This window comes from Carcharhinus amblyrhynchos, unplaced genomic scaffold (assembly GCF_965287045.1).
Source record: "Carcharhinus amblyrhynchos unplaced genomic scaffold, sCarAmb.v2.hapA scaffold_37, whole genome shotgun sequence".
In the NCBI taxonomy this organism is placed as follows: Eukaryota; Metazoa; Chordata; class Chondrichthyes; order Carcharhiniformes; family Carcharhinidae; genus Carcharhinus; species Carcharhinus amblyrhynchos.
In genome coordinates this window covers 8,704,753-8,721,607 of record NW_027649778.1, presented here as the reverse complement: position 1 = coordinate 8,721,607, position 16,855 = coordinate 8,704,753, and the positions used below count along the sequence as shown (strand labels likewise).

General features: G+C 55.3%; 2 protein-coding genes across 2 annotated transcripts in view; both read right to left on the bottom strand.

Annotated features, from left to right (window-relative positions):
* Positions 1-3,682: 3,682 nt before the first annotated feature.
* LOC145362205 (potassium channel subfamily K member 6-like) lies at positions 3,683-14,239 on the bottom strand. The gene is made up of 3 exons (XM_080218264.1): positions 13,911-14,239; positions 8,843-9,238; positions 3,683-4,199 (listed from the first exon to the last, which is right to left on the bottom strand). The coding sequence occupies exons 1-3, from the start codon at positions 14,221-14,223 to the stop codon at positions 3,940-3,942; spliced, it is 969 nt and encodes a 322-aa protein (XP_080074390.1). The 5' UTR covers positions 14,224-14,239; the 3' UTR covers positions 3,683-3,939.
* A 1,692-nt stretch (positions 14,240-15,931) lies between these two features.
* The window catches only part of LOC145362148 (HHIP-like protein 1), a 37,450-nt gene continuing 36,526 nt past the window's right edge, over positions 15,932-16,855 (bottom strand). Inside the window, exon 9 of the mRNA XM_080218202.1 lies at positions 15,932-16,674. Within this exon, the coding sequence (XP_080074328.1) occupies positions 15,932-16,674 (743 nt within the window). The remainder of the gene's footprint in view (positions 16,675-16,855) is intronic.

Here is a 16,855-nt window from a genome sequence, read left to right as displayed (position 1 = left end):
TGGGCAGCATGGTCGGTGCAGGCTTGGAGGGCCGAAGGGCCTGTTCCTGTGCTGTAATTTTCTTTGTTCTTTTAAGAAAAGAGATAAGGTGGACAAAAATGGACAGTTAAAAGCAAACAACACAGTTTTTTTGAGTTTGGGATAATTCTTAACAAATGATGGTGTTATTTAAGAAGCTGAACGAGCAGCCAAACTAAATTACTGCCCGGAATGAAACTGAAAGGTTTGATTTGTGTTTCAAAGATGTTAAAAGTCAGTCGGAAATTCCAGAGGACCGCAAGAATGTTATATTTTATGCGCAAAGATTTCTCACAGGAAGGGACAAGGGAAATATCGGCGCCTTTTCACTATTGCAGGAATTTTGTGGAAGATTATGCTGTGCTTGCAAAAACCTCTACAGGATTCAGTTAAAGAAGGGAGAGTCAGTGGAGTAGAGTGGATGCAAAAGGGAAACAGGCTAACCACACACAGTGTAGAAACAGGGAGGACTTTCTGTCGGGGAGATGTCCAAAGTGGGAGGCAAATCTCTTGCCAAGAAGACAAACACGTAGAGTTCAGCAGGGATGCAGGAGAAAATCCCGCAGGATGGTTAACAGCGCAAGGAATGCTAATTTTCAGATATAATAGAATGCACGTGGTACGATTCAGAAAAACAACAGGCAGAACTCGGAACGATTAAGCTCTTTTTGCATTTGTTTTATTTCTTCCTCCGTATTTTCAAGAGGCGTTTGTTCCGATTCGCCTCACATCCCCACAATAAGACCTCCGGCCTAGGCCCGAATGCCTCCAATGGTGGGGTCTCCCATTCCGCCAACCATGGAGACAGAGGGGTAAGTCAGTCCCGCCAACTCCTCAGCCAATCCCCGCTCCAGTGTGTGTTTAGAATCATAGAATCTTCCAGAAGGAGGCCATTCGGCCCATCGAGTCTGCACCAACCGCAATCCTACCCAGGCACTATTCCCGTAACCCCGCATTTTTACCTCTCATATTTATTTGATTGGCTGCGACCAAAGTTTTAAAGTTTGTTTATTAGGCTTACATTAACACTGCAATGAAGTTACTGTGAAAATCCCCTAGTCGCCACACTCCGGCGCCGGTTCCGGTCAATGCGCCCTAACCGGCACGTCTTTCAGACTGTGGGAGGAAACCGGAGCACCCGGAGGAAACCCACGCAGACACGGGGAGGATGTGCGAACTCCACAGAGACAGTGAGCCAAGCCGGGAATCGAACCCAGATCCCCGGCAATGTGAAGCAGCAGTGCTAACCACTGTACAATTTAGCATGGCCAATCCACCTAACCAACATGTCTTTTGGACTGCGGGAGGAAACCAGAGCACCCCGGAGGAAATCTACGCCAAATACCCTTGTTCTGCACTGTAATATTCTATGATCCTACAACACACACTGGAGCGGGGATTGGCTGAGGAGTTGGTGGGGGCTAATCAGCCTTCCGACTCCATGGATAGTGGGATGGGAGTCCCCACCACTGGAGGAAACCAGGGCTAGGCTTGCGGTCTTATTGGAGGGAGAACGTGCAGAGTCGGCACAGACCGTCACCCGAGCCGGGAATTGAACCGGGGTCCCCGGTGCTGTGAGGTAGCCGTGGTAACCGCCGGGCCTCACTCGGGTGGGGGAAGCCACGCCTTAGAGAGCTGCCGGCCAATCGGAATGGCCGGAGGCTCTCCCGGCCACGCCGCAACTGGCGTCAAGAGGAACCTTCCGGAAACTGGAAGCCAAGGAATGTTCCCCAACCCCTCCTAACTTGGGAGGGGTTGGGGAAGGGGCTTGCGGTCGTAACGGGGTCCGAGGCAGTGGTGGGGGGAGGGGGGGTAGCGATCGAGTCCAGGAGAAAGAGGAGTGCCTGGGGGCCACTGGATTTGGTGGTGGTTGTGGGGCAGGGGAGGGTTGCCCAACTTTAGAAGGGGTCTTCTGACAGATGTACTCCCCACCCTCCCCCCTCGCCAGAGGGAGTTCAATCTTCTATCCAACCTCAACATCGAGGATGGGTGGGAAATGGCCATTAAGGGCCTCAATTCAGAGGGGGGGGTGGGTGCGGGGTGGAGATGCTTCTTGTCTGAAGTCTCGCAAATGTTCGTGTAAAGTTGCATCCCTTGAACTTGAACTCAGAGACGTGTGGCAGTTTTGTGGTTTAATTCGTTCAGTGGGTTGCTGGCAGCATCCATCATATATTGCCCATCCCTAAGTGCCCCTCGAGGTGGTGACGGGTGAGCCCTTGAACCCACCGCAGTCCACGCGTGTAGGTACCCCCACAGTGCCGTTGGGGAGGGGAAGTTCCAGGGTTTTGACCCAGTGAAGGAATGGCCAATACATTCCCAAGCCAAGGATGGGAGGGGAACTTGCAGGTTCCCATGTATCTGCTGCCCCTTGTCCTTCTAGACGGTTGAGGTCTTGGGTTTGGAAGGTGATGTTGAAGGAGCCCTGGTGCTGCTGTGCACCTTGTAGATGGCACACACGGCTGGCACTAAGCGTCGGTTGGGGGGGGGGGGGGGGGGATGAATGCTTGTGGATGGGGTGCCAATCAACCTTTGCCCTGGGTGGTGTTGAGCTTCTCGAGGGTTGTTGGAGCTGCACCCCATCCAGGGGAGAATTCCATCACACTCCTGACTTGTGGCTTGTGGATGGTGGGTCTACTTTTGGGGGGAGTCTGGAGGTGAGTTACTCGCCGCAGCCTCCTTTTGTCACATCCCTAGCCAAGGCTGACCCATAGCTTGTCCAGCCCCGCTGCAGGCGAGGCTGGTGAACGTTGGCCCAGCCGGAACTCTCGGGGGAATGTGGGGGGGGGGGGGAGGATGGTTCCTTTGTATCGGTGCAAACAACCACGCCCAATGAGTCACTATTCAAATTAACCGTGGAGCAAGCAGTGTTCAGCTGCAAATAACTCACGTCATCGAGGTTGCCTTGACATCAGGAGTAACGACACGTTGACATGGTCACAGCCAGTTAAGATCAAAAATACAGACTCTTCAAGGTGGGCAGAAATCTCTCCCCCCAAACCCCCGAAAACAGTCTGCAATCTCCAAGATTAAAGCATAGTCATCAGGAATGGGGTGGGGTGGGGTGAGGGGGGACACCTTCCCTTGTGGACAGATTTCTCTCTTCAGCGAGGACTGGGGCCTCTAGGCAGGGTTAGCCACCACCAACCACCCCACGACCCCCCCCCTCCCCTCCCTCCAGTGGGGTGGGGGTGCCTCAGTCAGTCTGGGACTGTAAAAGGGCCTCCCTTTTGTGCCTCAGTCAGTTTAGGGGCTCTGAAGGGGCCTCCTCTCTGTGCTTCAGTCAGTCTGGGGCTGAGGGGCCCTCCTCTCTGTGCTTCAGTCAGTCTGGGACTGAGGGGCCCTCCTCTCTGTGCCTCAGTCAGTTTAGGGGCTCTGAAGGGGCCTCCTCTCTGTGCTTCAGTCAGTCTGGGACTGAGGGGCCCTCCCCTCCGTGCCTCAGTCAGTTTAGGGCTCTGAAGGGGCCTCCTCTCTGTGCTTCAGTCAGTTTTGGGGCTGAAGGGGACTCCCCTCTGTGCCTCGATCAGTCTGGGACTCTGAAAGGGCCTCTCCCTCTCCCTCTCTCTATCAGCCCGAGCATCACCCATCTCCGCCCAACCCCAGGGGCCAATTGTTAATGAGGCAGGCAAATCGACAAAGGGCCTGAGTTGGCGGGGGGGAGGGGGGGGGCAGCGAGGCTTGGATGAGAAACACATTGACTCCTAACAGAGGGATGTGGACGGGCTTGAGGACGGAGTTCCAGTTTGTTTTGGAGTTTTTATGGAGCTTGTACACATCCACGGCAGTGCCTGAGCCAGAGTCAACCTGCAGCGTAAATTGTTGCGGAAGGTTGAAATCCGGTGCTCTCCTGATGAGTGCAGGATGAAAAACTTTGACAGCCCCTGCCCCCTTCACCCACACACCCTTCACGCGCCTCTCCCGCCGTCACCGATCAATGGTGGGCAGGATGGATTTGTAGTCAGGGGGCTCGGCGTGGTGGGTCTGCAGTTGGTGGTTCGATTTCAGTCTGTTGTCCTGGAGGGGAGGGCTGGGGCCTCCCGGGTACAGGACCATCTCCTCGCCCTCTTCCTCCTCCTCGTCAGCCAGCGGCAAGTCAAAGACCTGGGTGAGACCGTGCAGACTGGCCGTCCTGTGGAACACTTGGATGAGGAGAAGCATCACGATGAGGCCACACAGGAGATAAACTGCCGGAGATAAATATAAAAAAAGGCACCCATTAGAGTGGCGAAGACAATATTTGGCACACTTGGTTTCATTGGTCAGAACATTGAATACAGGAGTTGGGACGTCTTGTTGAAGTTGTACAAGACATTGGTAAAGCCACACTTGGAATACTGTCTACAGTTCTGGTCACCCTATTATAAAAATAATACTATTAAACTAGAAAGTGTGCAGAAGAGATTTATTAGAATGCTACTGAGATTTGATGGCTTGAGTTATAAGGAGAGACTGGGACTTTTTTCTCTGGAGCATAGTAGGCTGAGGGGTGATCTTGTAGAGGTCTATAAAATAATGAGGCACAGATCGGCTAGATAGTCAATATCTTTTCCCAAAGATAGGGGAGTCTAAAACTAGAGGGCATAGGTTTAAGGGGAGAGATACAGAAGGGTCCAGAGGGACAATTTTTTCCACACAGAGGGTGATGAGTGTCTGGAACAAGCTGCCAGAGGTAGTAGTAGAGGTGGGAACAATTTTGTCTTTTAAAAAGTGTTTAGACAGTTACATGGGTAAGATGGGTATAGAGGGATATGGGCCAAATGCGGGCAATTGGGACTGGCTTAGGGGGTTCAAAAAAAAGGGTGGCATGGACAAGTTGGGCCGAAGGGCCTGTTTCCATGCTGTAAACCTCTATGACTCACTGGCATAGGGACTGAATGAGATTGAATGTGGCTGTACACAGGCAGGCCATTCGGCCCTAAGGTCCCCCACTTATCTTTATGCTCCATGCCAGCCCTCAGGGGAAGAGATGGTGCCACAGGAACAACGTCACATTTTTAAAAATTCATTTGTGGGATATGGACATCGCTGGCTGGGCCAGTATTTATTGCCCATCCCGAGTTGCCTTTGGAGGGCAGTTGAGAGTCAACCCCATTGCTGTGGCTCTGGAGTCACATGTAGGCCAGACCGGGGTAAGGACGGCAGATTTCCTTCCCTAAAAGGAACCAGATGGGTTTTTCCGACAATGGGTTATCAGTAGATATTTTTTATTGAATTCAAATTCCACCTCATCACCCGTGGTGGGATTCGAACCCGGGTCCCCCAGAACATCAGCTGAGTTTCTGGATTAATAATCCAGGGATAATACCACTGGGCCATCGCCTCCCTCTAAACTGGTCTAATAACTCAACTCGTATGTATTAATTTGTGTCAGAAGTAAGGCTGACATTAACACTGTAATGAAGTTACTGTGAAAATCCTCCAGTCGCCACACTCTGGCGCCTGATCGGGTACACTGAGGGAGAATTTACCACGGCCAATGCACCTAGCCAATGAGGAAACCGGAGCACCTGGAGGAAACCCACGCAGACACGGGGAGAACATGCAGACTCCACACAGACAGTGACCCAAAGCCGGAAACTGAACCCTGGCGCTGTGAGGCAGCAGTGCCAACCACTGTGCCACTGAGGGAAGAGAGGAGGGAGGAGCAGGAGGGAAGCAGGAAGACAGGGAGGGGAGAGGGGGGAGGAGGAGGGGGAGGGAGAGGGAAGGAGGAACAGAGGGAGAGAGGGGGGGAGGAGGGCAGGGAGGGGGGAGGAGGAGGGCAGGGAGAGGGGGGGAGGAGGGCAGGGAGAGGGGGGGGAGGAGGGCAGGGAGAGGGGGGGAGGAGGGCAGGGAGAGGGGGGGAGGAGGGCAGGGAGAGGGGGGGAGGAGGGCAGGGAGAGGGGGGGAGGAGGGCAGGGAGAGGGGGGGAGGAGGGCAGGGAGAGGGGGGGAGGAGGGCAGGGAGAGGGGGGGAGGAGGGCAGGGAGAGGGGGGGAGGAGGGCAGGGAGAGGGGGGGAGGAGGGCAGGGAGAGGGGGGGAGGAGGGCAGGGAGAGGGGGGGAGGAGGGCAGGAAGAGAGGGGGGAGGAGGGCAGGAAGAGAGGGGGGAGGAGGGCAGGGAGAGAGGGGGGAGGAGGGCAGGGAGAGGGGGGGGAGGAGGGCAGGGAGAGGGGGGGAGGAGGGCAGGGAGGAGGGGGGAGGAGGGCAGGGAGAGGGGGGGAGGAGGGCAGGGAGAGGGGGGGGAGGAGGGCAGGGAGAGGGGGGGGAGGAGGGCAGGGAGAGGGGGGGGAGGAGGGCAGGGAGAGGGGGGGAGGAGGGCAGGGAGAGGGGGGGGAGGAGGGCAGGGAGAGGGGGGGGAGGAGGGCAGGGAGAGGGGGGGGAGGAGGGCAGGGAGAGGGAGGGGAGGAGGGCAGGGAGAGGGGGGGGAGGAGGGCAGGGAGAGGGGGGGGAGGAGGGCAGGGAGAGGGGGGGGAGGAGGGCAGGGAGAGGGGGGGGAGGAGGGCAGGGAGAGGGGGGGAGGAGGGCAGGGAGAGGGGGGGAGGAGGGCAGGGAGAGGGGGGGAGGAGGGCAGGGAGAGGGGGGGAGGAGGGCAGGGAGAGGGGGGGAGGAGGGCAGGGAGAGGGGGGGAGGAGGGCAGGGAGAGGGGGGGAGGAGGGCAGGGAGAGGGGGGGAGGAGGGCAGGGAGAGGGGGGGAGGAGGGCAGGGAGAGGGGGGGAGGAGGGCAGGGAGAGGGGGGGAGGAGGGCAGGGAGAGGGGGGGAGGAGGGCAGGGAGAGGGGGGGAGGAGGGCAGGGAGAGGGGGGGAGGAGGGCAGGGAGAGGGGGGGAGGAGGGCAGGGAGAGGGGGGGAGGAGGGCAGGGAGAGGGGGGGAGGAGGGCAGGGAGAGGGGGGGAGGAGGGCAGGGAGAGGGGGGGAGGAGGGCAGGGAGAGGGGGGGAGGAGGGCAGGGAGAGGGGGGGAGGAGGGCAGGGAGAGGGGGGGAGGAGGGCAGGGAGAGGGGGGGAGGAGGGCAGGGAGAGGGGGGGAGGAGGGCAGGGAGAGGGGGGGAGGAGGGCAGGGAGAGGGGGGGAGGAGGGCAGGGAGAGGGGGGGAGGAGGGCAGGGAGAGGGGGGGAGGAGGGCAGGGAGAGGGGGGGAGGAGGGCAGGGAGAGGGGGGGAGGAGGGCAGGGAGAGGGGGGGAGGAGGGCAGGGAGAGGGGGGGAGGAGGGCAGGGAGAGGGGGGGAGGAGGGCAGGGAGAGGGGGGGAGGAGGGCAGGGAGAGGGGGGGAGGAGGGCAGGGAGAGGGGGGGAGGAGGGCAGGGAGAGGGGGGGAGGAGGGCAGGGAGAGGGGGGGAGGAGGGCAGGGAGAGGGGGGGAGGAGGGCAGGGAGAGGGGGGGGAGGAGGGCAGGGAGAGGGGGGGAGGAGGGCAGGGAGAGGGGGGGAGGAGGGCAGGGAGAGGGGGGGAGGAGGGCAGGGAGAGGGGGGGAGGAGGGCAGGGAGAGGGGGGGAGGAGGGCAGGGAGAGGGGGGGAGGAGGGCAGGGAGAGGGGGGGAGGAGGGCAGGGAGAGGGGGGGAGGAGGGCAGGGAGAGGGGGGGAGGAGGGCAGGGAGAGGGGGGGAGGAGGGCAGGGAGAGGGGGGGAGGAGGGCAGGGAGAGGGGGGGAGGAGGGCAGGGAGAGGGGGGGAGGAGGGCAGGGAGAGGGGGGGAGGAGGGCAGGGAGAGGGGGGGAGGAGGGCAGGGAGAGGGGGGGAGGAGGGCAGGGAGAGGGGGGGAGGAGGGCAGGGAGAGGGGGGGAGGAGGGCAGGGAGAGGGGGGGAGGAGGGCAGGGAGAGGGGGGGAGGAGGGCAGGGAGAGGGGGGGAGGAGGGCAGGGAGAGGGGGGGAGGAGGGCAGGGAGAGGGGGGGAGGAGGGCAGGGAGAGGGGGGGAGGAGGGCAGGGAGAGGGGGGGAGGAGGGCAGGGAGAGGGGGGGAGGAGGGCAGGGAGAGGGGGGGAGGAGGGCAGGGAGAGGGGGGGAGGAGGGCAGGGAGAGGGGGGGAGGAGGGCAGGGAGAGGGGGGGAGGAGGGCAGGGAGAGGGGGGGAGGAGGGCAGGGAGAGGGGGGGAGGAGGGCAGGGAGAGGGGGGGAGGAGGGCAGGGAGAGGGGGGGAGGAGGGCAGGGAGAGGGGGGGAGGAGGGCAGGGAGAGGGGGGGGAGGAGGGCAGGGAGGGGGGGGAGGAGGGCAGGGAGGCGGGGGGAGGAGGGCAGGGAGGCGGGGGGAGGAGGGCAGGGAGGCGGGGGGAGGAGGGCAGGGAGGCGGGGGGAGGAGGGCGGGGGGGGAGGAGGGCAGGGAGGGGGGGGAGGAGGGCAGGGAGAGGGGGGGAGGAGGGCAGGGATGGAGGGGAGGAGGGGGGAGAGGAAGGAAGTGGGGGGGGAGATGAAGGAGGAGGGGAGGGAGAGGGAGGAGGAGGGGAAGGAGAGGGGAGGGAGAGGGGATGGAGGGGGAGGGAAGGGAGGCGGAGGAGGAGGAGGGGAGGAGGGAGAGGGGAATAGGGCGGGGATGGAAGTGGGAGGAGAGTAGGGGATGGAGGGCGTGGAGGGGATGGAGGGGAGGGAGGGGAGGGAGGGGGAGGGAGGGGGAGGGAGGGGGAGGGAGAGGGAGGGGGAGGGAGGGGAGGGGAGGGAGGGGAGGGAGGGGAGGGAGGGGAGGGAGGGGAGGGAGGGAGGGAGGGGAGTGGGGGGGGAGGGGGGGAGGGGGGGAGGGGGGGGAGGGAAGAGGGAATGGGCGGGGAGGAGGAGGAGGGATGGAGGAGACGGAGTGGGGGGTGGAGGGAGAGAGATATTTTTGTGATGTTTAGACCCGTTATGAAGCTGGCGGTGAACGGTTACTGACCGGTGATGGAGACCTTGTAGAGCGGGCGGAGCGGCTGGTTGTCCTGCTCGCTGGGTACGTAGTCACCCAGGCCGATGGTGGTGAGGGAGATGAAGCAGAAGTAAAAAGCATCCAGGAAGGACCATCCACGCTCGATGGTGCTGAAGACAGCCGCGGGGATCAGGAAGAAGGTGAGCAGAACCGTCAGCAGCAACAGCAGAAAGTGGAACCGCGTGACCTCCTTCTCGGTATAGCCCAGCCGCTCCTGGCACAGAGTGATCGGGCGGTATGCCACAACCACCATCAGCCGCTGAACAATCACCGACAGGACCAACATTGTCAGCGGAACCCCCAGCAGCGCAAACAAGATGGAGAAAATCTTTCCCCCGTCGGAGACGGGAGTGGTGTGGCCGTAACCTGCGGAGGAGAAAATTTCATCAAAATTAGAATCACGGGAACTCTACAGTGCAGGAGGCCATTTGGCCCATCGAGCCTGCATCGACCACAATCCCACCCCGGCCATATCCCCACATATTTACCCTGTTAATCCCCCTGACACTAAGGGGGAATTTAACGTAGCCAATCCACCTAACCTGCACATCTTTGGAGACTAGGGAGCAATTTAGCATGGCCAATCCACCTAACCTGCACATCTTTGGACACTAAGGGGCAATTTAGCATGGCCAATCCACCTAACCTGCACATCTTTGGAGACTAGGGAGCAATTTAGCATGGCCAATCCACCTAACCTGCACATCTTTGGACACTAAGGGGCAATTTAGCATAGCCAATCCACCTAACCTACACATCTTTGGAGACAAAGGAGCAACTTAGCATTGCCAATCCCTCTAACCTGCACATCTTTGGACACTAAGGGGCAATTTAGCATGGCCAATCCACCTAACCTGCACATCTTTGGACACTAAGGGGCAATTTAGCATAGCCAATCCACCTAACCTACACATCTTTGGAGACAAAGGAGCAACTTAGCATTGCCAATCCCTCTAACCTGCACATCTTTGGACACTAAGGGGCAATTTAGCATGGCCAATCCACCTAACCTGCACATCTTTGGACACTAAGGGGCAATTTAGCATAGCCAATCCACCTAACCTACACATCTTTGGAGACAAAGGAGCAACTTAGCATTGCCAATCCCTCTAACCTGCACATCTTTGGACACTAAGGGGCAATTTAGCATGGCCAATCCACCTAACCTGCACATCTTTGGACACTAAGGGGCAATTTAGCATGGCCAATCCACCTAACCTGCACATCTTTGGACACTAAGGGGCAATTTAGCATCACCAATCCATCTAACCTACACATCTTCGGAGACAAAGGAGCAACTTAGCATTGCCAATCCCTCTAACCTGCACATCTTTGGACACTAAGGGGTAATTTAGCAGGGCCAATCCACCTGACCTGCACATCTTTACAGTGGTGGAAACCGGCACAACCGGAGGAAACCCATGCAGACACAGGGAGAACGTGCAAGCTCCACACAGAGAATGACCCGAGGTTGGAATTGAACCCGGGTCCCTGGCACTGCGGGATAGCTGCGCTCGACGTTATTGAGCAGGGAAAGAAAATATGCAAGATGTTGAATTGACGTAGCGCCTGTCCTAAGCTGGGACATTCCAGTGTGCTCTGCAGCCAATGGGGTACTTTCTGAGGTGTGGTCAGTGGTTGTATTGTAAGAAGCTTGACAGCCAACTGGTGCACAGCAAGCTGCCACTGACAGCAAATCGTTCATTTTTTTTAAGCGCTGATCATGGAGGGATAATTATTGAGCAGGATTCAAGCTCACCTCACTGGAGCAATATGCTTACCCCAGGAACCAGTGTAGTGAATATACACTGTGCTATGACGAGACTGATGGTATGGGTGTGGCTGCACCCTGTCTAATTGTCTGAGGCCTTTTTGCGCAAATTTCTCTGTAATCACCAATTACGGTTTAAATGCCTGCAGCGCCCTCGACTATCCTGGTGAGCTGACAACGCTAATACGTAACCCTTGCCCTGACCGTGACAGTTCCTGTTCAGCCTGAGTGAGGCCAGGAATGTACGCGTAGGCCGGGTCCCAGCTTTGCTGTCTCAACACTGAACTATGTGGCAATTGCAGAGAACGTAGAGCGGATTGTTCCCGGCTCCCAGACACGCCCTTACAGACACGACTCATTCAGAAAAAAATGCAAGCAGTCCAATGTCTAATCTGAGTGACAGACACTGCCACTGCTCAACAACTGCCCCACAGAGACACACGCACGCACATATATGCACATGTACACACAGACTCACACATGCACAAGCACGCACACGCACACACGGGCACGCACAGACATGCGCGCACAGACACGCGCGCACACAGACACGCACAGACACACGCGCGCACACAGACACACACATATGCATGCATGCACAGACACACACACAAATGCACAGACATACACACATGCATGCACAAACACACATACATATATGCACAAACACAAACAAAAGCACACAGACACATACGTATACATGCACGCACAGACACACACAAAGACATGCACGCACAGACACACACATACACACACATATACATGCACTCACAGATATGTACACACATATACATGCACACACAGCCACACATACACATGCACATACAGACACTCACACATACATAAAGATGCAAGCAGATACACACACAGACACACATACACATGGACACACACACATATATATGCAAATGTACGCGCACACAGACACAGAAACATATACATGCATGCATACACAAACACGGGTACACACACACACACAAATATACACATAGATGTGCACACGCACACATACACAGGCACAAGTATGCACACACACACACACACACATACATATATATGTAGGCACACACACATGCACATGTACTGGAGAGGCTGGAGGGGTTAGGACCTACAGTTACTACTGCTTAATTCACGGAGAGGAGTGCCCCAGTTTAAAGGGGGCTGTTGATGGAAATATTTCTCCTTCCCACTGCTCCCCCACCCCACCACTTCCCTCCAGCCCAAGACCTGAACTGAATTACTTTCATTTCTAGGCACACTTCCTACATTAAGGTCAGTGCAGACTTAAGGGGCTGAATGGCCTCCCTCTGCGTTGTAGGGATTCAATGGTTACAGCAGTTCCTCTGGGCTTTTCCATTGCCAAAAGCAGGTGAACGATGCCATATGGCATTTATCGAGCTATCCAATATCCCAGGCCCATTCACGTGGTTCCTTCTCAGCCATATCGCTGACTCCTTTTCAAAGTTAATACTGAATCTACGAGCACCATCCGTGTTCCAGAAGGTAAAAAAGACCCGTTATTGAAAGGGGGAAAATATATACATTGTCCAGACATACGTTAACAGTTGGAAGAAAACTTTTGGGAGCTTAAGTTTCAAATAATGCAAAAACTTCCAAAATGCCTTGACCACCCTGCCCTCCAAACACTGAGGAATTTTTCAAAAAGTTTTTTCCTTCCCCAGAAATGCTGAAAAACTTGAAATAAACCCTTTTAAACACTGAAAAAAGCTTAAAAACCTTTTTTTTTCAAATGCTGAGCAACTTTCGATCATCAAATATTAAAAGAAAGTTTTTCTTTCAAATGTTCAACAACAACTTTTGATACACTTTTTCAAATACCAAAGAACTTTTTTAGAAAGTTCAACTTTGGCAACAAACTGGTTGGCACTGCTGCCTCGCAGTGCCAGGGGCCTGGGTTCGATTCCCGGCTTGGGTCACTGTCCGTGTGGAGTTTGCACATTCTCCCTGTGTCTGCGTGGGTTTTCCTCCAGGTCCTCCAATTTCCTCCCACACTCCAAATGACAGGCTGGTTAGGGTGCATTGGCCGGGCTAAATTCTCCCTCAGTGAACCGGAACAGGCGCTGTAGTGTGGCGACTAAAATTTAAAATTTATTTATTTGTCAGAAGTAGGCTTACATTAACATTACGATGAAGTTACTGAGAAAATCCCCTAGTCGCCACACTCCGCCACCTGCTCGGAAACACAGAAGGAGAATTTAGCACCTAGCCAGCACGTCTTTCTGACTGTGGGAGGAAACCAGAGCACGTGGAGGAAACCCACACAGACACAGGGAGAACGTGCAAACGCCACACAGACAGTGACCCAAGACAGGAATCGAACCCAGATCTCTGTCGCTGCGAGGCAGCAGTGCTAACCACTGTGCCACCCAGGGGATTTTCACAGTAACTCCACTGCAGTGTTACATTGACCCTACTTGTGACAGTAATAAATAAAACTTTAACGATGTTTAATAAACCATCAAATATTGAAAAACTTTGAACAACATGGGCGGCACAGTGGTTAGCACTGCTGCCTCACAGCACCAGAGACCTGGGTTCAATTCCCAGCTTGGGTCACTGTCTGTGTGGAGTTTGCACATTGTACCCCCCCCCGTGTCTGCGTGAGTTTCTTCAGGGTTCCCCGGTCTCCTCCCACAGTCCAAAAGACACACTGGTTAGGGTGCATCGCCTCGAACAGACTGTGGTGACTAGGGGAATTTCATAGTAACTTAGTTACAGCGTTAATGTTAGACTTACTTGTGACTAATAAAAACACTTTTGGCAAACTTTTCAAATATTGAAAAACTTTTACAACGTTGAACAACATGGGCAGCACAGTGGTTAGCACTGCTGCTTCACAGCGCCAGGGACCCGGGTTCGACTCCCGGCTTGGGTCACTGTCTGTGTGGAGTCTGCACATTCTCCCCATGTCTGCGTGGGTTTTCTCCCACCGTCTGAAAGATGCGTCAGTTCGGTGCATTGACCCAAAGAGGTGCCACGGAGTGTGGCAGCTTGGGAAATTTCACAATAACTTAATTGCAGAGTTAATGTAAGCTTTACTTCTGACCAACAAATAAACTTTAAAAAAACTTTTGACAGACTATTTTCAAACATTGAAAGACTTTTCAAAATGTTGAACAACTTTCTGATAAACTTTTTTTTCAAATATTGATAAACATTTTTCAGATCTTGGAAGTTTTTTTTAAGAACTATTGCAACTATATACCCCCCCCCCCCCACCCCCCCCCCACATTACACATCTCTCACCCACAGTGGTGATCAGGGTGCTGGCAAAGAAGAAAGAGGAGGCAAAATCCCAGTTGATCTTGTGGGAAGCGTTGCTGAGGATTGAGACTCCATATCTGTCCGCTTCCAGCACTCTCGCCAAGAAATGTTCCAGCTCGGACTCGGCCAGACACGAGCTGCTGCTGTTGAGGAGCTGGGACTTGAGGAGCTGCATCTCCGCCCTCAGCCTCCGCTCATGGGGCTGCTCGATTAGAGACACTATGACCGCCCCCAGCAGCAGGTAGCACAGGTAGAAGGCGGCCAGCAGCAGCCAGGGACACCCACACTTCGCCATCTCTCCCCCTCTCCGATTCCCCCCACCGCTCCCCGGGGATCCACCCTTCAATCTCCAAACCTCCCCATGAACCGAGTTTCCGCCCTGTGTCACAGGCAGAGATACCTGCTCCAATGGCAGGGAGGACAACGCCTTTAAAACCTCACCTTTCCGGTAATCTTAAACAGAATGTAACATTGTCTTCCTGTATTGTACACCGTGTGATATGTACTGTGTGATACACACTGCCTGTCATGTACACTGTGTGATATACACTGCCTGCAATGTACAATGTGATATACGCTGACTGTAATGTACACTGTGTGATATACACTGCCTGCAATGTACATGTTGATATGCACTGCCTGCAATGTACACTGTAATATACACTGATTGTAATGTACACTGTGATATACACTGTGTGATATACACTGCCTGTCATGTACAGTGTGGTATACACTGCCTGTAATGTACACTGTGATATACACTGCCTGTCATGTACAGTGTGGTATACACTGCCTGTAATGTACACTGTGATATACACTGTATGATATACACTGCCTGTCATGTACACTGTGTGATATATACTGCCTACAATGTACACTATGTGACATACACTGTGTGATATACACTGCCTGCAATATACACTGTGATATACAGTGTAATATACACTGCCTGTAATGTACACTATGTGATATATGCTGTGTGATATACACTACCTGCAATGTACATTGTGATACACAGTGTGTGATATACACTGCCTGTAATGTACGCTGTGATATACATTGCCTGTATTTTTCACTGCATGACGTACACCGTCTGTAAGGTACACTGTGTGATATATACTCTCTTAATGTACACTGTGTGATACATACTGCCTGTAAAGTACACTGTGTGATATACACTATGTGATATACACTGTGTGATATCCACTGCCTGTAATATATACTCAGTGTAATATACACTTCCTGTAATATAGACCATGGGATATATCCTTCTTGTAACATACACTATGATTTATCCTACCTGTGGTATACCCAGTGTGGTATACACTTCCTGTAATATACACATGGTGTGATATATCCTTCCGGTAATATACATTCAGTGTGATATGCACTTCTTGTAATATGCAGTTATATACTTAGTATAACGTATCCTACCTGAGATATACTCCGTGTGATATATCCTTCCTGTAATATACACTATGTGATATATCTTTTTTGTAATATACACTCAGTGTGTTACATCCTTCGGTAATATGCACTCAGTGTGATATAGTCTTCCCTGATCATAATAGATCCTAATTGGACAGAGCAGGGCAACAGATCCGATTGGACAGCTCAATAAACAACCCTGGCAGAGCACAATGGGCTGAATGGCCTCACCCTGTGCTGCAAGAGTTTACACTGAGGGCACAACTGATGAAAGGAGTGAGCTACCTTGGGGAGGCCCTGCTGTAATTATCTCCCTCGCCGTTCAGCCCACCGCACTTGGATTAGCGCAATGCCACGGAAGGGCAGCTAGTGAGGTGGATGATTGGGAGCAAAATAACGGAACTCGTGCGTTTCGAGGGCCAGTTACTCTTCGGGGGGGGGGGGGCCTTTCGAAGCAAGAATGTGGTGGGCATGGCATCTGGGGCGGAGGGTCCACGTTTTGGGGCTCAGCGCTTCAATTCAGCAGGGTTAGCAATTTAAAACAAGAGTCGTTAACCTGGAGTGAAAGTAAAAGTTTATTGGGGCTGTTTGCTGCAGACGGCGCCCGCGTCCTCCTCGTGGGAGCAGTTGTGTTCCCCAATCGGCCCGTGCCGGCACCGCAGCAGATTCCTCTCCTCCCCCCCACACTGCACGTCATCCAACAGAATCCGCAGGTTGCCCCCCGCCCCGAACTCCGCCTTCCTGGCGGCCCTGATGGCCCCCGGGTAGCCCAGCTGACGGCACACCACCCCCGCCGCTTTGGAGTCCCACGAGTCATCGCACACCGTGCCCCACTCCCCGCCAACGTAGACCTCCACCCTCCCTACTCCGGGCCGCCCCCTCTTCCCGGCCAGCCGCACCGCCCCGTCCCTCAGCTTGATGCGCTTCCCCTTGCCTGGCTTCGACCCTTGACCCTTGCGCCCGCTGCTCGCCGAGCCCCGGCTGCCCTTCTTCTTCTTCTTGCTGCCCAGCGGCCGCCCCTCTTTCGGCCGGGCCCTGTCGCCCTTGGTTGGCGGTTTTGGCAGCGCCGTCTGCGGCCGTTGGCTTTTGGGTGGCGGCGTGGTCTTGGCGGGGCGCGACACGCGGTTCCCCACCGTACTCGGGACCTCCCAGTGCCAGCTCAAGGTGGATGTCCGCGGGGCAGCGGTGGTATGCCGAGCTTTCTCTTTCTGAACCCCTTGACCCCTTACGACCTTTGGCCTCTGCGTTGGGGCCCTGGTTGGCTTGGGTCGGACGGTGGTCGGGGCAACGGTGGTGGTCTCAGATTCGAAGATGAGTTCTGCGGAGACAAATGGAGTGGATTCAGGTTCATTTCCACTAATTTCACTCCCATAACCTCTGGACACTTGACCCCATGCCATAGCTCCCAGTGTACACAGACAGTGCTGGCACTGTAACTCTCCCCCCAAGCTACATTCACACAGGCTCCCTGTATCGATCCGCAATAAGGTTCCTTGTCT